Below are 23,428 nucleotides of genomic sequence, written 5' to 3' on the forward strand. Positions count from 1 at the left end.
AGGGAGAGGAGGAGAAGGAGGAGGAGGTGGGGGAGGGAGAGGAGGAAAAGGAGGAGGACGAGGAAGGAGAGGAGGAGGTGGGGGAGGAAAAGGAGCAGGAGGAGGTGGAGGAGGAGGGGGAGGAGGGTGAGGAGGAAAAGGAGCAGGAGGAGGTGGAGGAGGAGGGGCGGAGAAGGAGGAGGTGGGGGGGGGGAGGAAAAGGAGGAGGGGGCGGATGGGGAGGACGGGAGGTGGGAGAAACCGAACGAGAAGAAGCCTGAATGCAGAAACGCCTTCCAGTGTTTCCATCACAGGGAAACTAACTGGTCAGCTGGTTCACTTCAGTAGAAACTTTATTTAAACTTTGTAAAGGACACAGACATCCTCCCCTCACATCTCAGACTTTTATCCAGTCAAACTGAAGTGAACACCTGACTGTTAGCTTGTGGCTAAGCTAGCAGGTCGATAGCAGAGTTTGAGATCTGCTTTGTGAAGTTTTCCTCTCACAGTCCTCCTCCTCCTCCTCCTCTCATTGACTTTGATGAGATAAAATTATCCTTTATTGATCCCCAGAGGGGAAATTCAAGTGCTGCAGCATCTCAGGGCAGACTATTCAAAAGGCAGGAGCTAAATATGATCATAAGGGAGAGAACAGTGACAGGGTTCTCTTCCTGAACGCTAACTAATCGGACAAAATTAAAAGCCATCAAATGAAACGTCTCCAGCTTGAATTCTGTGTCCTGAGCCACGCCCACTTTTTGAGGTCCAGTCAGGAAGGGATTTGGTTTAAATTCCTCCGGTAACTCATGACTGAAGATGAAGTGCTGAGAAATTAGTTCTTTTAAACTCGTACGTGTTTCCCTTCAGCTCAGCCACGGAATATTTTTTTCTTTTTCTGACTGTTTCAGTTTTCACTTTTGCTCTCTACAGTCAAATTCCTCATGCTTTTATTCTCCTGCTCTCCCTCCGGGTTACGGGATGGTGGGGGAGGCAGTGCTCCTCCTCCCCCACCTCTGTCTGTCTGTTGTTGTGTGGCAGGAGGGGGAGGAGGAGGAGGTGTGTCCCTCCTTTGAAGGGCTGAATGAAGCTTATGATACTTGTGACTCCTGTTGAGGAGTCACATGAGGAGGCCCAGGAGGAACCAACACAATAGGCCACAGTTGTGGTTTCATTCATTATGTGGAAAATACCTTCAGACTGTGATTCTGTCTCAGAGGAATCCAGCACGCAGACCTCCAGACTCAGGAGGAGGAGCAGGAGGAGCAGGAGACACATAAATATCCTGTCTGCTGTTTTATTTAACAGATGACAGGAAGGACGAGTATGAACCTCTGGGTCCGGAGGCGTCTCTGCACGCTGTGGGAAACGGTACAGGTGAGATCAGCATGAACTGCAAATAAATTCCAATCAATAACCCCCGTCTCTTATTCTGACCGTCAAACACTAACAAAACGAAAGCCTGGTGACCCTGAACTCATCACCTGTTTGTTTCCTGCCATCAGTGAAGCATCTGGAAGGCGTCCCTGAGCTCAAAGAGTACTTCCTGAAACGCAAACTGGAGGAAGGCGACGGTCACCCGGCAACCATCGCCGAGTACCTGCAGCGCAGTGACACTGCCATCATTTACCCAGAAGCCCCGGAGGAGGTGACGCGACTGGGCACGCCAGAGGCCATCGGACAGGAGGAGAGCGAGCACGGTACGAGGAGGAGCTGAGTAAAATAAGCCAAAATACTGAATACTCAACTGCACAAAATAACTAACAAATACTGAGCACATGAAGATCACTTGAAAAATACAAAAGTGCTCAAATAACAGAAATGAAAAATGCGAGTTGGAGTAAATGCGGCTCGATGTGGATTAAACATGTCCGTCACAGCCGTAAACGCGTGAAGCTCGTGCTGGGACAGCAGCAGGTGAACTGAAAACAGAAACTAAAAATGGGCCTTCGACTTTGAGTTTATCCTCAATGACGCAGTGCAGTCAGTAAAGGCCGCCGCGTACGCACCCGTAACGACTTCCTGTTTGTCTGACCTGACCTTTGACTCCTCCCTCTGGATGCAGACCTGTTGTCCGGCACCCCTGACGACTTTGCCCAGCTGCTCACCTGTCCATACTGCGACCGCGGCTACAAGCGCCTGACATCTCTGAAGGAACACATCAAATATCGGCACGAGAGGATCGAGGAGAGCTTCGCCTGCCCGCTGTGCGCCGACACCTTCAGCAATCGCACGCAGCTGGAGCGTCACATGACCACGCACAAACCCACCAGAGAGCAGGTGAGACACACCTGGATGAACCCCCAGTGGTTCTTTGTATGAGTCGTGTCACATGTAAACAGAAGATGCAGTCAGTTGTCATTGTTTACAGTTTATTTACTTGTGCTTCACATAGAGACATAATAACACATAACACACACCTGAAAAGAATACAGTAAAATAGAATGTGAAAACACATATGGCTTCAACCAACAATTATTCTCATTATATGTAGATTTATAAGACTCATAATAGTTGTTTTCCAACATGTGTGTGCATGTAGATGATGAACAGAAGAGGTCCAAGAATGGAGCCTTGGGGAACTCCTCAAGTCATTTTTGTTCACTTAGATGAGCAACAATCAACACAAACAACCATTCCAGTAAGGGACCCTCGACACATCAGTGTCTGTGAACTGATTAGTAGATTGACAGAAAGGTGATCAATAACTACTTAAGTAGCAAAAATGCCCAAACATTTGTTGCTTTTGTGAATGCAGAATTACTGCTTTCCTTTGTCATATACCACAGTAAAGTGAAAACCGGCCAGACCAGACCTCTGAATGCATCACGGGGGAAATTAGAACGGACATGTTGAATAATCAAGAAAATGATGTTACGGTACATGCGGAGGTTGGAGTCATAGTTATTATATTATCAAAGCTGGTAGAAAAATGGTGGAGTATTAATAGTGAGCTTGAGTTCACGATGAGCATCACGGAGCGTGGCTGTAGACTCTTGTTAAATCCTGTTTCTTTATTTACCGTGTCGTGTTTCTGCATTTTGTCTAAATGTCATTTTATGTTGTACATATGGACAACAACATACGCACACAACATATAAGAACAACTCATATAGTTGACCGTTCAACCGTCGGTCACCATTATAGCGGTGAGGTTTCCATACCAGTCCTGAACATCTCACCCACTTTAACATGTACTACAGTGAAACCTCTGGACTAACCTCTGGATTTACTTCAATGATTTTTGATTTTTGGGCTTGCTGGTCCAGCTGAGCTCGTTAGCGACCGAGTTTTATTGCCCACCCCCACCCCGACTGCTGCATGTGTGGGCTGTACGAGCTGACTGACGTCCTGAGGCCATCTCAGTTTTTACATCAGCTGCTGGAACTGAAACTGGAACAGATTTGATTAGACATTAGCACTAATAAAGACACATACAGGCCTCTTCCGTTCCTTCATGTAAATATTTGTCATTCTCAGCATCATGTACAGATAGTTCAGGGTGTTAAATAGTAATCTAATAATAAGCTGGTGTTAAATGTCTCCTGCACACGCCTGTTTGCCGCCGCTCACGATCCAAAACTCACATTAGAGTCGGTAACTAAGCAGTGAATCATTCAATTTTCCAATTACACTGTGATCATAATGAGATTTCCTGAGTTAAGCCCGTCAGCTTCAGACCTCCTCAGACTCCCTCCCGTCCTACCTGACCCCCCCCCCCCCCATCACCGTTCTAACCAGCAGCAGATGGTCTTTTCCCTGCTGCTCTAAATCATAATCCCCAAATGACTTTAAGTGCTTGTTTATTTGTGTACTTCCTCTGAGTTAAACTGTTAAAGAGAGACTGAGGAGAGTTTCTCAGTGAACATCACAGAACACAGGACACACAAACACAGGAATTACATCAGAGAGAAGAAACAAATCAGAAATCATTATGTTTTGTTTTCATTAAGTTCCGACAAGTTTATGAATGCCGTCGCACGTCTGACAGGTTAATCGAGCCAAGTTTAATGTAGGTGGTTCAGGTTAGATTTCACTCTGATAAAACAAATGACAGAAATCTGAGCACCTGTAAAAAGTCTTCACTGTCAGGCACACCTGAGAGGCTGTGACAGTCAGTCAGTTCTCTCATCTTTTCATGTATTTTATTTCATTTGTCATGTCTGTGAATAATTTAACTTTCTGTTCTTCCTGCACATTTCTTCTTCTTTATCGTGTCATTAGTTTGATTTTAAATTGTGTAAATAAACGAAGCTGTTGAACAAACAGAGGATCCTTTATCTCCTCTCTAACAATCATCTGCATGTTAAATGATCTCAGTGAACGCTCAGCTCCCACACTGTCTCTCTCTGGGGGGAGACGTCTCCCCCCGACTCTGTTTGTGTTTGCTTATCTCTGCATTTGCATTTCAAATGACGGGAATGCACCTACACGACGAACTGTTACCTCTGCACAAAGTCAGCCCACAGTGTTTCTCAGAAAGTGATGCAGATAAAAAGACTTTAAGGATCTCTGTCACTATCACATCTGCTTTAGTAAATACTATTAAATTTTCCCCGTTAGCTTCTGTTCCACAGTCTCGTAATCTGCTTCCCTCTCTGCTCAGCGACTCCCACTCATCCTCCATCACTTGATAACTGTTTGTTTTTCTGTCTGCAGCCGCCGCTGCTGAACGAAGGTGCTGGAAACCGCAAGTTCAAGTGCAGCGAATGTGGAAAAGCCTTCAAATACAAACATCACCTGAAGGAGCATCTTCGTATTCACAGTGGTGAGTCGTCACACGCGCTCTGACTGGCTGCGCATCTTATAATTAATAGTCTTCCTGTTAAACTCTCAGCTAAATGACTCATGGCATTTTCTGAACAGTCCGTCGACCTGTTTCGTATCTGAGTGATTCAGCCATGTGGCCAAGATCAAAGCTGAACACAAATAGAAACAACTGCATTAACAGTGATGTTATCTCTGTGAGGACATTTTCCTAATGACACTCATCCTGTGCAGTTACATGAATGATTCATCTTTACGCATTAATGTCAAGTCATTCTTCCACAATTCACTGGGATGCTGTTGCTACAATATTGATTGCCTTGCCAGGCACATTATTTCTTTAAGTCTCCTGTGAGGTATGAGGACGTTTTGTTGAACACAAATGCACCCGCATCCAAACAATAAACACTGGGCTTCGGTGACTAACAGTTACGCTAGTAAAACAGGACTAAATCAGGCCTTCCAGCAGCTCTGAGGCTGTAAACGAGGCAACATGCTAACATACTCACTGCACAGCAACCATGTTAGCATGATTAGCATTTAGAATGTTTACCATGTTGACCATCTTAGTTTAACTAATGTTAGCATGCTAACATTAGTTAATTAGCCCTAAAGTCAGCTGAGGCTGAACAACATTCTGCGGCTGTTTGGATCATAAACTGGGTCACATAGCTCAAAATATGTGACCCAATAATAAAGTGGAAATGTGAGAAAATAATGTAAATTTGTAAATCTTAAAAAAATAATTAATGGAGAGGGGGGTGTGGTCTTATAGAAAATTGCTTGGCTTTTTAGTCTCAAGGAAATTCAATCGAATGCAACTGGACTTAGTTATTTGTCTTTGAAGACGTTTCACCTCTCATCCAAGAGACTTCATCAGTTCATGCTCGCTTGACTAGGCTGGGACTAGGATGAGAGGTGAAACGTCTTCAAAGACAAATAACTAAGTCCAGTTGCATTCGATTGAATTTCCTTGAGATAACCATGACCTGGGTGAATGAGAATATTCACAGGCTTGGCTTTTTAGTGGCAAAAAGTGCCCAAATGGTACAAAAAAATCTACCTCACTAACTCAAATGGGGGGCAGCCGTGGCCTAGAGGTTGGAGAAGTGACTTGTGATCGGAGGGTCACCGGTTCGATTCCCCCACCGGACGGGCAGGAAAAATTTTGGTGTGGTGGAGTGATTAATGCGAAAAATGCCCCCCCCATTAGCCGGCTGATGTGCCCTTGAGCAAGGCACTTCACCCCCCAATATGCTCCCCGGGCGCTTGATGCTGCCCACTGCTCCTGTGTGTGTTTCACTGCATGTAATTTGCCGGGTGTTGCATGTGTGTGTTCAACTAAGGATGGGTCAAATGCAGAAGATGAATTCAGTGTCACACAAAACGACACAATATGAGAGCACTTTTTGAAACCAACAATAATAAATATTTCATGTTGTGTTTCAGGTGAGAAGCCATATGAGTGCTCCAACTGTAAAAAGCGGTTCTCCCACTCTGGCTCCTACAGCTCCCACATCAGCAGCAAGAAATGCATTGGCCTGATTGCTGTCAACGGACGGGTGCGCAACGGAAACAGCGGCAAGTCTGGCTCCTCCCCCAACTCCGCAACATCATCGCCTGGAAGCCCTGCCCTCACCCAGCTTCGCCACAAACTGGAAAATGGACGACCGCTCGGCCCTCCGGACCAGCAGGGTCAGCTCGACATCAAAGCCGAGCCAATGGACTTCAACGAGTACCGGCTGCTGATGGCCTCTCAGCATGGGTTTGGGGCGGCGGGGGTCTACCTGAATGGACGTGGCGGAAGCCCATTGGGCATTCACAGCTCCTCCCAGAGTCCCCATCAACACCTGGGAGGCATGGGGCTTGACCTCCCCCTGTTGAACTACACAGGGCCTTTCGGGAACAACCTCAGTGAGGTTCAGAAGGTGCTTCAGATTGTGGACAACACGGTGTGCAGGCAAAAAATGGATGGGAACCCAGAGGAGATCTCCAAGCTCAGGGCCTACATGAAGGAGCTGGGGGCCCAGATGGAGGAGCAGAGGCAGTCCAACTTACAGACTGTGGGCCACGGCAACCCCACAAAGAGAATCATTGACTATACACTGGAGAAGGTCAACGAAGCCAAAAGTCTGATTGATGACTCCAAGAGACAAGTGGACGTCAAAAAGGAGAAGCCAAACCACTCAAGTGATCCCAGCAGTGAGGAGAAATCCCAGGATGGCCAGAATCAGTTTCTGTCATTCTCCTGCCAGTACTGCAAGGAGACATTTCCCGGGCCCATCCCTCTGCATCAACACGAGCGCTACCTGTGCAAAATGAACGAGGAGATCAAAGCAGTCCTGCAACCGACCGAGAGCAGTCCCGACAGCCGCAGGGGGGCTGAGCTGTCCAGTAACGAGCGGGCCACCAGCCCCATCAACCACTTCAAGGACCATGTGTCTGTGCTCAAAGCCTACTTTGCCATGAACACTGAGCCCAACTCAGAGGAACTGCTCAAGATCTCAATTGCTGTAGGCCTTCCTCAAGAGTTTGTCAAGGAATGGTTTGCTCAGTGGAAGACCCAAAAGCTCCATGGAGGCAGTCTGAGGAAAAAATCACCCCCTCCAGAACATAGTGGACTGGACATCAACCACAGTTTGAGCCGGTCACCGATGTCGCTTCCTGCTGTAGATTTACATGGAGGCTTAACTAATGATGATGCTTCCCACAGATTCACAAAGGCCAACCAGTTTACAGCCAACAGGCAGACAACAGGGGGCAAACCACTAGACCCCTTGGACCACTTGAGGAGCAACACTCCGTCACCTCTCAACCTATCTTCTACGTCCTCCAAAAACTCTCAGAGTAGCTCTTACACTCCAAACAGCCTAGTTTCTGAGGATGCACATGGGGATATACCACTGGATCTGTCCCTGCCCAAACACATGGTGCAGAAGCTTATCTCTGCAGTAGAGAAGCGACCGAGGCCCAACGGTTTCATCACTGAACATAATGGCGAGGCTCATGGACGAGAACAATCTGGACCCTTAGATCTCGTCAACATCAAGAAGGAAGTCCTGGCCTCTGATGGTGGAGGGAACACCATCCACCAGCTGGAGAAAAGCACCAGTCCCATCTTTGGGATTAATCCCTTTGCTGGTGGTCCTGTCTACACCTCTCTGCCACCTCACGGAGCGTTTCCTCCACCCACCTTCATGTCTCCTGCCCAGGCCACCATTCCAGGCCTCAGGCCCTACCCAGGCCTCGACCCCATGAGCTTCCTGCCCCACATGGCCTACACTTACGCCACAGGGGCAGCCACATTTGCAGAAATACAACAGAGGAGAAAATACCAACGGAAAGCAGGTTTCCAGGTAAAACAAGCTAACGATTTTCATGTTGTCTGCAATGCTTTTGTCCTCAAACCAAAATGACAAAATGGGTGATTTGTCACAGCTTTCCAAATTGACTTGTATTGGTTTTTCCTTCTCTTCACCATCTGTGGTTAAGGTCTGGCTCAGTTCAAGTCAGGAGTTACCGTCTATAGGTTTCAGTTCTTAACTGATCACCTCAGTGTATTCAAACACTTCTTGTGTGTTTTGAGATGGTGAATGCTACTTTGCTCTTTACTTCTGATGTGCAAGTTTGATCACGGGATCTATTATTTGAGGTGTTTATTCACCTCAGCCAGAATACTTCATTGTTCAGTATGTGTGTGTGAGAATAACACATTTGACAGAGAGATAGATAAGTTAGATAGATAAATACTTTAATTGATCCTGAGGTAAATTTAAGGCAAATCGTGTTGCCCTGAGAACTAAAAAGAAAACAAACCATTTCCTTCCTTTAATACCCTGTTGATATATATCACCATGTCAAAGTTTAGTAATATTTCACCCAGAACTTCAAGACTCTTTTATAAAGCTTACATTTAAATTTAATTACCTTTACTACTTATACAACCATAAAATACCACTGGCCAACAGACAGTCAACTCTGTGCATGTGCTGGCTCACACGAGTCTTCATCCAAACCGCAAAACTGTGTTGTAAAATGTCTCACAATCAAAACAAAACACCAGAGGGTCCATTTCCAGCCGCTCTGCAGCTTTTGACAGGATCACGTGATGTTTTTCAGCAGATGGAGTTTCCTAGTTGTCATGAATTGCAGATGTTAAGATTTCTAATTTTGTCAGCTGCTGGTTCTGCTATTTTCTGCCTACATGACACATCAGAGATGACACAAAATAAGTAAAATATGGTGAAGTAGATGCCTTAGCTCCTTGGCCAGGGTGTTTCCATCCGCTAGCATCAGAACAGATGTTTGAACTTTTATATCTCCACACCAACTGCTGAGGAAGATGACTCATATCCACAGCAGCCCCTGATGGATGTTGGGGTGAAATTATTCTGTTCAGTAAATCAGAGCAGTTTTGTTGACCATTCATGTAGTTCTTCTTTTTAAGTTCTGTTGAGTTCCTTTCTTCTTGGTTCTCAGAAGAACATCCAAAGTTTGGTCTTGTGCTGAATCAGAAAATTTTGTTCACCTGGTTTCTGTCTTTATCTCTAAACACAGTCCCAGCACTTCATTCCAAACCTCCCCGTCCCATATGTCCCCCATCTTCTCAGTGTCTCTGGATGAGGGGGACTTACACAGGTTGGGCCTTTAAGCTCTGTCCAGACTTGGGATCATGGAGACAGTGGGGGGTTGGACCAGAAGGTGTCTCTGAAGCTGACAGGTGTGGGATTATCAGACGCACTGTAACGATCTGTCTTTGTGTCGCAGGGGGAGCTGCTGGACGGGACGGCGGACTATCTGTCAGGCCTGGACGACCTGACAGACAGCGATTCGCTGCTCTCCAGGAAGAAGATTAAGAAGACTGAAAGTGGTATGTACGCGTGTGACTTGTGCGACAAAACATTCCAGAAGACCAGTTCCCTCCTAAGACACAAATATGAGCACACAGGTATATATAACATTTGGACACTTCTTTTCTACCCCGCCCCCGATGCTTTTGTGCCCTCTCCTTCATATCTTATGTCTGCAGATTTTTGTTTCATTCTCTCCTTTTTATTTTCATTCAGCCACTTAGCTCCCCCATTTTATTTTCCCTGTTATTTTCCCTGTTTTGTTCTCTGTAAACCTTTAACATGCTCCTTTCTTTTCAGCAGGGGGTAGGGATCATTTAATGTAGAGAGGATTACATAAACATTTAGAGCCCCAAATATAAGCAACATATTATGCGGCATCTCATTCACACTGTGATGTGTTTGTATAGAGAGAGGCAGAGGAGAAGGAGGATGAAGAGGAGGAGTAGGAGTGGGGGGGTGGGAGGAGGAGGATGAAGAGGAGGAGGGGTGGTGGGGGGTGGGAGGAGGAGGATGAAGAGGAGGAGGGGTGGTGGGGGGTGAGGAGTGGGGGGTGGGAGGAGGAGGATGAAGAGGAGGAGGGGTGGTGGGGGGTGAGGAGTGGGGGGGTGGGAGGAGGAGGATGAAGAGGAGGAGGGGTGGTGGGGGGTGGGAGGAGGAGGATGAAGAGGAGGAGGAGGGGTGTGTGTGTGTGTGTGTGTGTGCATGTTTGCGTGTGCTGCTGTTTGTGCATGTGTGTGTACTCTGGAAGATCAAAAGGAAATATTTATTACAGCAGAGAGATGGTCCATTTCTTCCATTTTTGAATTTGAGATGGTTTGCGACATGAATACAGCAGCAAACATCTTACAGATGAACTATCTGTCAACTCTCTCATACTGAGACATGAATACAAGTTCACACATCACATACAGCACAACGGTGAGGTGACTCCCAGGTGTCCACACAGAGACGCTAACCAACGTCAATCCCACACTGTCCAGGACACTAAACTTTCTCATGCACTGAAATGTAAAATCGGGGCACAACAATTCATTGAATTTCAGTTGAACTACACACAAAATATCCGTCCTTCTTTAAAGGTCCAACAGGTGTAGGAACCACAAAACCCGTCTGAAGCTAAAACATCATTTTAAGTTCCTTCATCTGTCGACAAATCATTTATGACAATTTCCTCTTTTCTTGGAACTTTGCAATGCATCCACACACAAAAGAACCAAATCCGACTTGTGAAACTGAAACAAGTGTTTTTGTGAGTGAAGTTTGGTGGAAGCCATACAGATCGTCTTACCTGAGCTGTGGCCCGTTCTACCTTCGCCTCTTTCACACAGTTGCATCATCCGTGGTTCATGACGCCCCCCCCCCGCGTTGCTCAAAGCAGGAATCCACCGTCTCAGTTATTTTTGCCGCTCTGTGTGTGTGTGTGCGTGTGTGTGACAGTAAACTATGCCAGCTATGGTGGATGTCACAAGTGTTCCAAGTCTATTTGTGGCTGTGATCTGCATGTGTGTTTGTGAGGAGCTGTGCATGTAGTGTGTGGGTTTTTTTCTGCATCTGTGTGTGTGTGTTGGCATTTCCAGGATGAAGCCGTGTTTTTGGTACATGTGTGCGTGGGACGTGTGTTTGGATGGCGTTCAGCCTGTCGGTTGGCAGCAGACTGAGGCATCCTGTTCAGAGTCAGATGGACGAAATTTCCACTCGTACCGAGTTATAGTAAATCAAGGAGTGTGTGTGTGTGTGTGTGTTGGTGTTACGGATCTGGGCTCCTCCTCAGGTTGAAATCTGGTGTTGTGATGTCATCAGAACGCTCACACGCCTCATGGCATCTCGTCTCGCCTCAGTGTCACCGTGGCAACTGAGTTTAATTAAATCATTTTGAACGTTTTGATTAGAAACTGTTTCACATCTGCCATGTTTGTAGTTTAAACTCAGCTTTGCATGCTGGGAATTGTGACTCTGAAAATTAACCATGACAAGCTGAAACCGACCAATCACGTGGTTTCCAACAAAGTAAATGTTGACTCACGTGTCTCTTTTCTGTTGAATTGTAAAATTCATTGTTGTGAGTCAAATACTCATTCAAAACTTCAAACCACAAACTTTGTGCAAACAGCCCGACTTTTTAATACATTAATCTGTTTGCAGACATCGGAATTATGACACACACATCTTAATTATTTGTGTCTCACAGATTGTGTGTTTATGAGATCTCCTCATTATTCATAATTAATATCTACAGCATCTGACTAGATTTCTCCACAAAACTACAAAACACAAAAGTCCAACACCCAAGATTTTAATTCAAATAAAATTACAGGGAAAACAAAGAGTTTTATTGATCAGTTATTATCAATTATTATGTATTAATAATTTCAGATTACAATTCCTTTTGTTCAGCCAGCATTCAACACAAAAATAATAAATTCATTCAAATTTGAGAAGATGACTTGAGAAAACTTTGTCAATTAGCTGATGAAAGTAATTTCAGGAAACTGAAAGTGAGACATGGGAGGACTGGTGTTGATCGGAGACAGAAATGCACACTGAGACGAGCTGACGGTGAAAATCAGAGCGTTTGTGTTTTTCTGTGTCTTCTTCTGTCAGTAACTGTTTCCTGTTGCTGACTCTTTTCCTGCTCCTGTCTCTTGTGTCTCTGCAGGGAAGCGTCCTCACCAGTGTCAGATCTGTAAGAAGGCCTTCAAACACAAACATCATCTCATCGAACACTCGCGCCTGCACTCCGGAGAGAAACCCTACCAGTGTGACAAGTGCGGGAAGCGCTTCTCTCACTCGGGCTCGTACTCGCAGCACATGAACCACCGATACTCCTACTGCAAGAGGGAGGCGGAGGAGCGCGAGGCGGCCGAGAGGGAGGCCAGGGAGAAGGGAGGAGAAGGAGGCGTGGAACCCACAGAGCTGCTGATGAGGACGGCCTACCTGCAGGGGCTTGGGCCGCTCGGGTACTCGGACCCCGAGGACCAGCAGGAGGACGGTGGTGGTGGTATGATCCTGAGGGACGGCAGCGAGGGAAGAGGATGGGAAGAAAGGGAAGTGGACAAAATGACGTACGAGGAAGTGACAGACAGACAGGAGGCAAGTTTCAGGGAAGGAGAGGAGGAAGAGGAGGAGGAGGACGACGAATGCAACAACAAGCGCCAGATGGACTCAACGAGGGACAACAAGGTCAAAGACATGACACCGCTTATGGATGAGAGTTCACGAGAAGGGAAGACAGACGGCAAGTCAGAGCAGGACAACTGATCCAGAAAACTGACTTTACAAAGCTTTCAAACCTTTGTCACGTTGGCTCGATTCAGAAAGAAGATCCTTTTGTTTTAAGGGACTGTAAACAAATTATTAGGGGTGGAAACAAATTCAAAGTTTTATTTTTGCTGCACAAGTTTATTTTATTTCACCTTTTCCATGTAAGATACACATAAGTCTATCTTAAAGGTGTGTTCTGCCTGACAACAGTCCTGCTGTCTGCGTCAGGACTTTATTTATCCAACTCTCCGATTATTAGTTGAATTGTCAGATTGTCCTACTTTGAGTTAATTTTGCATCATAACAGAAAGTACAGTAAAGAAAAATCTGGGCTGATTTTTTTTCTCAAAACAGATTATTCAGTCTTTGACACATTATAAAAATTTTTATTGTGACATTTATAGCCCGAATATTTTGAACAGAAAACATTTAATGTCTAAAACAACATCTCGTGCTTGTCAGCTCACTGATCTGTGAAGCTGTTGCTCACCATGACTGAACTTGGCTGGAAGCTGCACTGCTACCATTAGCTAGCGTGCTAGACAGCCTTCCTGTCAATGTTAATAGCATAGCTCATGCTAACGTTTGTTTGTCTGTAAATTCTGGTTTCTAGCTGCTAGTTGCTGAACAGTTTTAATGCTAACCATGCTGCTAACTGGGTTTGTCTCTGTGTACTTTAGCAGACACAAAGATATCAGTGATGGCTAATACTAGTTAGCTCAGAGCGCTTCATTTTCCTTTTTTGCTTACCTTTTATTTTACACACCAGTGAACAAAAAGTTGGAAAACAGAGAAAAGCTCCACAAACTGTTGTGACTGATTAGCATCAGCATGTTCCCAGGTGACTAGCAGCTTAGCGGAGATATTTACAGATAATGTAATTCATCAACTAGCCCAGTGCTCTTTGAGTCATCAAATTACTGTCTCATGTTGAGAGAAGGGTTATCTGAAAATACATCTGGTCAAGGAAACCCTAAAAGATTATGGCTGTGTGATTTTTCTTTTCCAAAAAAAAGGGAAAACTCCAACTTGTTCTACTAATCAATGTGAAATGAAACACAGCGTTTACATTAATAATACTGGAGAGGGAGGGAGGGCCTGTTTCCCTTCCACACCCCAAATAATTTTGGTACAGTCCCCAACCAGAGATGCAACTCAGTGACGGCCGACATCCATGTCATGAAGCTGGGTGGGATTGTTTAAAAATCCACATTATGCAAAAAATAAAATAAAATGAAAGAAGAATTCATAATGATTATCATTATATTGAAATGAAGTGAAGCTGTTTTTAATGTACAGTATTAAAAAGGCCTAAAAGCTGTGTGGTGCTATATTGTTCTTAACTTCCTGTGTCTCATTGTGTTCGAAACCCCACATCAGGAAATTGCACTCGACTCCCTTAATCAATCACTACAAAATAAAAAAAAATTAAGAAAGAAGAAAAGAGGGGAAAAGCCTCGAACACACTTCCTGTCAGTGTTATTGTTGTAATTTTTTGTCTCATTTTACTGTGACGTTTTTTTGTTTTGTTTTGTTTTTTTGATGCTGTTTTATTATTTTTGCCAACTAACCACACGACTTTGGGCCTCCTTATTTTTTGTTTTGTTGTTTCTTTATGTTTATGTGAAGGAACATTTAAACCTGTGTGATTTTGAAAATGTCGATGTGAGTCTTAAAAAGGAGAGGAGGGAGCATAATATGAAAGGGCTCCGTTTTAAAAAGATAAAAATGAAAAAGGACAGAGCCTTTTTTTGTGTGTTCATTTTTTTCTCCAGAGAAAGCCTTATATGCAAACCTTTTCACCTGTTCTGCAAAGTGCCATCCCTGTACAGTGTACATCACCTGTGTCCTCTGCTCTGCTTCACTACTCACAGTGAATATTTGTTTTTGATTCGTCAGTATTAGCTTAGATAGACGGCAGATAGTTTACATATGTTTGTGCAATTTTCTGTATCTTTTTGTTCCATGACAGTATTTTTGTCAGTATTATTTTTTTGTTTTTGTTGTTTTCCAACACAAATTTAATTTTTCATTTTTATTTGAGAATTTACCATTTTATTTATGTGACTCATTTTATATTTCCTAATTTTATTTATTTCATACTGTAGTGTACAGTATTAGAGTTCCTCACAAATAGATATATTTTAGTAAAAATGATTCTGTCATTGACTATTGGAGCAAAACTATGAATAGAGAGCATTTATGGTATTTGGAAAAATTCACTTGTTTTGTTTTTGTTTTTGTTTTGTTTCCTTTAAAACTACTGGAAATTCTAAATTTGGGGAACTTTTGATACGATGATTATTGTGAAAACACTGTATTTTTGAGAGTAATAAAATCCACTTTATTCATCCCATTGAAAAGGTGACAAAAGACTGATGATGATCATGATAATGATGAAGGAATTCCTAAAATGTCTGAAGTATTATTATTGAATTTTTAATTTCTCTTGGAGACAACCATGCTTGAATAAATGTAGCCAAATTAAATTTTAATAAAACTGTGTTATTCTTCTTGTAACTTGTGTTATTCATTAACACACACACACATTGATGATGATGATAAGTGTCCTAATTTTTCCATCATATTTCTCTGATCAGATCACGATTAAAATTCACAACAGCATCACGTGTAGCTGTGTAGACGAGATACGTTGAAATATGATACCAAAATCAATAAACCGCTCAGGTCTCATCACAATATTTATTAACAAGCCATTTTCACACAGCTTTGAGTAGACATTAGTTAGACACTCCTATGGCTTCAACAGCGAAAGTATTTAACACTTTAAATGGTAAATAAAAAGATTCAGCTGTTTGATGTGTCCCTGTCAGTCCTGTCCAAGCACATCATTTGCATGTCAGATGTAGTGATGTTGTACACCTCGTGATGTGGTGAAAACTCGCTGTGGAGCACTTCTTCATGTAAAACCTCCTCCTGTTAAATGTGTGGGTGGTAAAAGGTGCAGTAGAAAACCAGACGTGAACCCAGGAACAAAACTCGGACACAAGCAGATTAGTTTGTTAGCTTCATAACCCCTTAAAAACCGGTCAGACGGGTAGAATAAAAGGCTGAAGCACAAGAGACTGGAGGGTAGCAGAGGGTAGCACAGGTGCAATCAGACTGGAGCTGAACGTTTCTATTGCTAACACTTCTACTGCTAACACTTCTGTTGCAAAAACTTCAGCTGCTAACATTTCTACTGCTAACACTTCTGTTGCTAACACTTCAGCTGCTAACATTTCTACTGCTAATACATCTACTGCTAACACTTCTGTTGCTAACACTTCTACTGCTAACATTTCTATTGCTAACACTTCTACTGCTAACACTTCTGTTGCAAACACTTCAGCTGATAACATTTCTACTGCTAATACATCTACTGTTAACACTTATGTTGCAAACACTTCACCTGCTAACACTTCTGTTGCAAACACATCAGCTGCTAACATTTCTACTGCTAACACTTCTGCTGCTAACATTTCTACTACTAACACTTCTACTGCTAACACTTCTGCTGCTAACACTTCTGCTGCTAACACTTCTACTGTTAACACTTCTGTTGCAAACACTTCAGCTGATAACATTTCTACTGCTAATACATCTACTGCTAACACTTCTGTTGCTAACATGTCTACTGCTAACACTTCTGTTGCAAACACTTACATTGCTAACACTTCTACTGCTAACACTTATGTTGCAAACACTTCTGTTGCAAACACTTCTACTGCTAACACTTATGTTGCAAACACTTCTGTTGCTAACACTTATACTGCTAACACTTCTACTGCTAACACTTCTGTTGCAAACACTTCTGCCAACATGGGCCTACTAGCACTACTGCCACTACTACTGCTATTAATCTCGCTATTACCACTACCACTGCTAAAACACATTTGCTGTGATCAATATTAACATTATGAACTTCCAACTTATTAGCACTCTTAACCATTCAAAAATGCACGTTTATATTCATTTTTACAAAGTGCAGAAACAGTCTGACATGGATAGACGTTCTCCATTTTTCCGTTGTTTATAGTTAATATTGTATTTTGTGATTTTTCGATTTCTTATAGTTTCGTTATAGTTAATCATTTACTTCTGTTCCGATTTAGCTGTGCTTTGTGTAAATACAAATTCCTTAAATGTGTTCACATTTTTGTTCAGTGAAGCTCTTTGTGGTTCTGACATTTTTCTGGGCGGAGGAAGAGGCGGACTAGGGTTGTCCCGCCCGGGTCGACCCTGAAGAGACGTGATGACGTGGCATGCTGTACGTGTGTTGTCAACTGGCGCCGAGCAGATGCAGTCAGAGGTGAGTGTGTCGCTGCTGTTGAATGAACCGTCCATGTGCCTGGACGCGGGCCGGTGTTTGTTCTCGGCTTAGGTCACAGTTTACCGGGTGCCATCTGGAGACGGCCGGGACGGTGCTCCGATACTCGCGGAGGCTGTTACGGACTGTCAACGGGGAGCCGTCGGTTGTTTTTAGCGGGAGGAGGAGAGCTAGTTAGCGGTTAGCTGCTAGCATGTCAGCCCACAGCAGAGTCCTGCAGTGTGTTTGGTAGCTAACAGCTCTGCTTTTAGCCAGCAGCATGAAACAGGAGAGGACTGCAGTTTAATGTCGTAGTAAAGAAGTGTACTTCAGTTAGTTGCAGAAACTCCCAAAACAAGGTTTTACAACCTTCGGCGTTAAAATACAGTTCTGTGCAACTTGATAACAAGAACCTTGTGTAACAAACATAAAACACGGCAACAAGCCGTGAGACGGCTTAATATTGAGATATGAAGTTGACATAAAACATTTTCACTATGTTGCACCACACTAATAATTATAATTACGCTGCTGGACATTTTAAATTAAAACAATAAATGAAATTATATGAACCTATTTCACGTTTCGTGTGTAAAATCTTGAGCTGTAAATCAGTAACTCCTGTGAGTTGCCTTGAGTTAAATAAGATGGACGAACAAAGTGCCAGACAATCAAACTAAAATGGAAATAATGAAGTATTGACGTACAGTTCATCAGTCAGTGTATAAATACACAGCACGTTATACAGAAGGAGTGCATGATCCAGACTATTAATAAGATTTAGCACAGATTTAGAGCAAAAAGAATCAGTCAGTTGAAAACAAACAGCAGCAGACTAAAGTTTGACACATAAATCCAGAGCAGGAAAGGATTTTCAGATGGACTCTGGTGCTGTTACTCGGCAATATTTCTGTGTGTAATACTGAACTTTATGTGTACGACCGCTGCATTTGAGATTTTACATTCAGAACAAGATCATAGAATATGACTCACGGTTTATATTGAAACTACAAAACACAATATGGAGGAGATTTCTGAGAGTTTTATGGCGTCACTTTTGGTGTGAGAAGTTCTCATCGGAGCAGTTATGACTTTTCACTTCAGCTGAGAATTTTCACCTGAGTTTGGCTGTTGTGCTTTTGTCTTTAAAAATCCTGAAAGCTTCCTGCACTCTGACTGCAGACGTGGTGGGAGCCTCGTCTCCAGCACCCTGGACTAAAGTGGTACTTGGAGCACACTTTCCAGCATCAGTTTTTGAATATGGGAACAACCACTGCGGTTTGACCCTCCACAGGTCTCTGCAGAACTTCCAGTTAAAAGTCCCCTGTTTCTGTGACTGTGGAAGCTGCAGCCCTTCTTTCCTTCGGGCCTGGCAGCACAGAGCTGCCGACCCCAGTGCCTGTCCAAGTGGGTGGAGGCCCGAATTCTGAGTGTGTGCGCCTGGCTGAACCCCGTGGGTCACACCTCCTGGGGCCCCTCTGCCTGGTTTGTTGCTACTCAAGAAGGTTCATTTATCAAAATCTTAACAAAACCAAGTGCTGAGTTTCATGTGTTTATCGGTGTGAGTTTAGTGGTGGACATTTTACCGTGACAGTAGTCAGGATTTCCTGCACACACGCAGCATATCGTGTAGAGGGAGTGTATGTAAAAGTGAACGCTGACGTAAGCTTGTAAAGCTCGCCGCGTTCGTCTGATGTTCGACTGTTCCAGTTGCAGGAATCAGCTGACCGGAGATCAGCGTTGCTCCGCATTAAGGGGCAGTCGTGGATCAGCAGTTAGGGTATCGGACCCGTAACCGGTTGGTCGCTGGTTCGATTCCCCGTACCGGTGTCCATGGTTGAGGTACCCTTGAGCAAGGTACCTAACCCCCCACTGCTCCCCGGGCGCTGCACGCGGTCGCCCACTGCCCCGGGTTTGCTGTGTGTGTGTGTGTGTGCACGTCACTTGGGTGGGTTAAATGCAGAGCACGAATTTCGTTGGAGTGAGTTCCCTCCAATGACAAAATGTGTCACTTTCTTTCTTTCTTTCTAACACGTTCACCGTTCACCGTTCACCACCATCGTGGTGTCGCAGTACTTCAGTCCTGTCTGTCTGCTGCAGTGTGGCGAAGAAAGTAAAGTTCACCCAGAAATAAAACATTTACTGTCACTGTCAACCGGGACGTTCCTGCAGCTCCAGACTTTCTGCTTTCCTGCGGACTCGACGTCAGTGGCGGCGGCCATGTTGATGATGTCGTGAAGACGAGGCCGTGGATTCCTGCTCTGCCCACAGATTGCTAACACACTCAGAGCAGAAAAAGATTTCCAGGTTGAGTTTCCAGCGTGGCTCTGCTGGCTGACTCATGAGTCGAGCTGCAGCTCAGCGCTGGCCGGCTGGCAGGGGGATTCCCTGTCAGGGGGAAATCGGTGACATTAACCCTTTGTTTCATGTGTGTCGGCAGCCTTCCATGTTTGAAGCAGTGGGCGAGGAAAGGTGTCTAGGTGAGATGAGTCTTGTGGAATCCCCCGCTGTGGTTTGCAGGGTGGAATGATGTGTTCTCTATCGATTTCACAGTTGCTGACAAACTTCCAGTCAAGCTGGGCCCAGGCCTCACTTTTATTCCACTTTGTTCTCTATTTTCTGTATTTTATTTCCTTTTTCCTGATCTTCGTTCCTGCCTTCTGATCTTCATGCTTTTCTTTAACTTTTTTGTCACTTACTGTTCCAAATTTTTCTTCCTTCGTTTTCTTCTTTCATTTCCTACAGCTTTTTGTTATTTGTCTCCATTTGACAGTATTTATTGTTGTGTTGACTCTGTTGACTTCTGACACATTTTTCATGTCGGTGATGCGTCTGATTGTTACAACACAATCAGGTTTTTACTTCTCTGTCTCTTCGTCAGCCCTTGCTGTTAATGTTTACTTTAATCGTGCCAATAAAAGTCACAATGTGGAGGAAATCTTCATGTACTGACCAGCTTCCTGTCATAATAATTTGTCCAGTTTCAGATTTGTATTTGTTAACTGATATTTTACTGATAAAATATATAATATAATTTTTTTTTTTGCATTTTTTTGAATTCTGTCTGAGTTTTATCATCTTGTCCGTTTGTCTGTTTATTTTTCTGGTTTTGTGTCTGGATCTTAACTACTCGGATTTGATGACTTTTGTTGTCTTTATTGTTGTTTTTTTATCTTTCTGATCGTGCTGTCAGCTTCTATCTGTCAGTGCATCGTGTCACTTTCAGACAGCTTTTTGTGTTTGTCTTTTTTTCCCAATCAACTTTTACTGTGTGTGTGTCTGCATGTGAGCGTGATTGTGTGTGTTGTGTTTGATTGTGTGTGTGTTCTGTCACTGGTTTTCAGACTCAGGCAGGGTTTGCTTGATGATTCAAGGCAGATCAAAATGTTCTTGCTGTTTGTGTTCTTCTTGAGCGTGCGGAGCCGTTTGGCTTCTGAGACCACGTGAGACAGAGCTGATCTGGTCCGCACTGAGGTCTGAACCTGACGGTGTCCACATTTCTTCATTTTAAAGGCCAAAAGGTCAGAAAGCACTGATTTAATCTGACACGTTCGCATTTTCATATTTCACATTATTTTGGCAGCATTCAGGAAATAGATTGGACCGTTTGAGTACAATGGGTGAGATTACGCTTCTGTTTCCAATCAGATTTTTATTTTTGACACATTTGCATTTAACCTCTGGTGAACCGGCAGGCTGGTATCAGCCCTGCGCTGGCAGAAACACAGAAGAAAGAGCTCATTTCCTTCTCCTGATATGAGTGGTGTTAGCGAGCTGCAGGGAGCAGATATTGACTGATGAGCCGTCTGTGGGCGAACGCTGAGTGCTGCAGCCACATCAGCTCCCATTGTGGGCAGCTAAATGGAGGGCGGACTGGAAATCGCTGAGGGAAGGGGAGGGAATTCAGTGGAAGGACAGAGAGCTCGGGGTCTGTAAGACGTCCACTTCCTGCTAAAGCTGCTCACATCATAATGGACTCTGGCTTCTCTATCACTGTGATGCAAATAGACGGATATTGTGACTTATTGTGGTTTGTTGCTGCAAAGTTGGCCGTTAACAATAGTTTTTCATTTACTGACGAAGATCAGCTCCTCATCGCTGCGTGGCCTCTGCCAGGCTGCTGCACAGCTCACATTTTATTCTGTCTGCGCACTGAAATGTAGGTTTCTGTACAATACATTCAGGATAATCTACAGAAAGACATGAGCACATATGTGACTGAGTGAGACAGCCTCGTCCACAGGGTGTCCACGCTGACGTCAGCTGTCCAAAACACAGCAAGATGCACTTTTCCATATTAACCCAGCAGCGTTTCAGTGAACTTTAGCCTTCAAAGACTTGATTTGATGTACAGAATAGTTGGATGAATTTTCTGTTAATTCATTAACGCAGTAATTGTTTCGTGTCGTGTGCTGATTGTGTAGATGTTCTGTAGATATTTGTTTGTGAAGCGTCCAGGTTTTACACTCAGGTGTGACGATGAGGAGGGTGTTTGTCAGCCAGGTGTGAGACGAGTGTGGACAGACTGGATGTTGTGTTGTGTGTCGTGAGTCTTTACTGTGCGTGTAATAAAACGAGTCAACCACAGAACGTCAGCACTAACTAGTAACATAACTTTATTATTTATTATGTTTTGTTCCTCTGCTGGCATCACAGCTGATGCTTAATAAAATAAACTTTATTTCAAATTCACAGACTTTCTGTCAACTGTTTCAGTTTCTGTGTTCAGACGCATGAAATTTGAAGTTTGTTTTTTGGTGTTTCTTTCATGTTTAGTCATCCTGGGTTTGACTTTGTTGCTGTGACATGAATGCCGATAACAGGATGTGGACGCTCTCTCTATTTAAATATTGATCTGTTACTCAGGCCTCCTGTTTTCCTGCTGTAACTGACGATTGTATTTGTTATCAATTCTTCTGCCAGAGAGTTTATTGTCACATATGATGGAGAAAACAGTAAACATTCACGGATCAGTAAATGTTTTTTAAATGACTTGAAAATTCAAATGGTTGCAGATTAATTTCTCAGATTAATTCATTTCCACATTGTTATCACAATAAAATCATTCCATACAAAATCAGATTATATAGTTTTTCATTTTCAACAAGAGAAATGCACCAAATTTACATTGTTCTTTGAATTCATTTTTTTTTTACATGGCGCCAATTCACAACAGAAATTATCTCATGACACTTTCAAATTAGAGCAGGTCGTGTTATGTATTAATCAATCAATAAATCAAATTGAATAATGCTGAAGGTCATTTAATACATGAGCATCAACAAACTGCTTTTCAAAAATGAAAACAGCAAAAAAATGAGGAAAAACTGAGAGAACATTTTCAGCCTTAGAATCTCATTGGTCAACATGTGATCAGTGCGATCCGTAATCCCTGTGTCCTGTCTGTCAGGGTCCCAGCGTCCTGCTGCTCGAGCCGTTTTACGGCGGCTCTCACAAACAGCTGATCGACCTGCTGAGCGAAGACGTCAGCGGCTGCTCCGTCTTCACGCTGCCCGCCAAGAAATGGCACTGGAGGGCGAGGACAGCGGCGCTGCACTTCAGCCAGACCGTCCCCACCTGCCCATCGTACAGGTGAGACACATGCATGCTGTGGCGTCTCACATGCATGCTGTGGGTGAGTAACTGGTTTAATTGGAGGAGTTTTTGTTCCAGTCGTGGATCAGCGGTTAGGGTGTCGGACCCGTAACCGGTGGGTCGCTGGTTCGATTCCCCGTACCGGTGTCCATGACTGAGGTACCCTTGAGCAAGGTACCTAACCCCCACTGCTCCCCGGGCGCTGCACGCGGTCGCCCACTGCCCCGGGTTTGCTGTGTGTGTGTGTGCACGTCACTTGGGTGGGTTAAATGCAGAGCACGAATTTCGTTGGAGTGAGTTCCCTCCAATGACAAAATATGTCACTTTCATCTTTCATCTTTCATCTTTCTGCATGTTGACGCTGCAGTTTAAATGTGATGAAGATGAGGAGCAGCCAGAGGAAGGCTTCACAAGCTGCTGAGTCAAACCTGAGGGTACAATAAGAATCAACAGAAGTGGTGTGTGTTTGATGATTCCTGTGCAGAGATGCTGACAGGCCGTGTTGTTTCACTGTGTGTGTGTGTGTGTGTGTGTGGGTGTGTGTGCTGACTCATTCTCAGATTGTGTAGTTTAAAGGGCATCATGACATCAAGGTTTACCTCAGATATTAGACCTCAGTCTGAAACTCTTCATCATTACACATTTGTATGTCTTTTACCTTAAAACT

The 23,428-nt window shown here is 44.0% G+C and overlaps 2 protein-coding genes across 9 annotated transcripts in view; both read left to right on the forward strand.

The window, feature by feature from the left end:
* Window positions 1–15,377, forward strand: part of zeb2a (zinc finger E-box binding homeobox 2a) — a 44,699-nt gene extending 29,322 nt beyond the window's left edge. For 3 of the 7 annotated variants that reach the window (XM_046403609.1, XM_046403608.1, XM_046403607.1), the window contains 8 exons: window positions 1,285–1,353; window positions 1,482–1,676; window positions 2,042–2,256; window positions 2,519–2,617; window positions 4,636–4,744; window positions 6,193–8,099; window positions 9,511–9,691; window positions 12,253–15,377. In XM_046403609.1, the coding sequence (XP_046259565.1) occupies window positions 1,285–1,353; window positions 1,482–1,676; window positions 2,042–2,256; window positions 2,519–2,617; window positions 4,636–4,744; window positions 6,193–8,099; window positions 9,511–9,691; window positions 12,253–12,854 (3,377 nt within the window). In that variant the 3' untranslated portion in view covers window positions 12,855–15,377. The remainder of the gene's footprint in view (window positions 1–1,284; window positions 1,354–1,481; window positions 1,677–2,041; window positions 2,257–2,518; window positions 2,618–4,635; window positions 4,745–6,192; window positions 8,100–9,510; window positions 9,692–12,252) is intronic. The other 4 variants (XM_046403612.1, XM_046403611.1, XM_046403610.1 and 1 more) reach the window with 3 other exon arrangements.
* Window positions 15,378–17,019: 1,642 nt separating this feature from the next.
* The window catches only part of gtdc1 (glycosyltransferase-like domain containing 1), a 28,507-nt gene continuing 22,098 nt past the window's right edge, over window positions 17,020–23,428 (forward strand). For both annotated transcript variants that reach the window (XM_046403661.1, XM_046403662.1), the window contains exons 1-2: window positions 17,020–17,169; window positions 22,577–22,758. In XM_046403661.1, the coding sequence (XP_046259617.1) occupies window positions 17,113–17,169; window positions 22,577–22,758 (239 nt within the window). In that variant the 5' untranslated portion in view covers window positions 17,020–17,112. The remainder of the gene's footprint in view (window positions 17,170–22,576; window positions 22,759–23,428) is intronic.

This window comes from Scatophagus argus, chromosome 11 (genome assembly GCF_020382885.2).
Source record: "Scatophagus argus isolate fScaArg1 chromosome 11, fScaArg1.pri, whole genome shotgun sequence".
NCBI classification, from domain to species: Eukaryota; Metazoa; Chordata; class Actinopteri; family Scatophagidae; genus Scatophagus; species Scatophagus argus.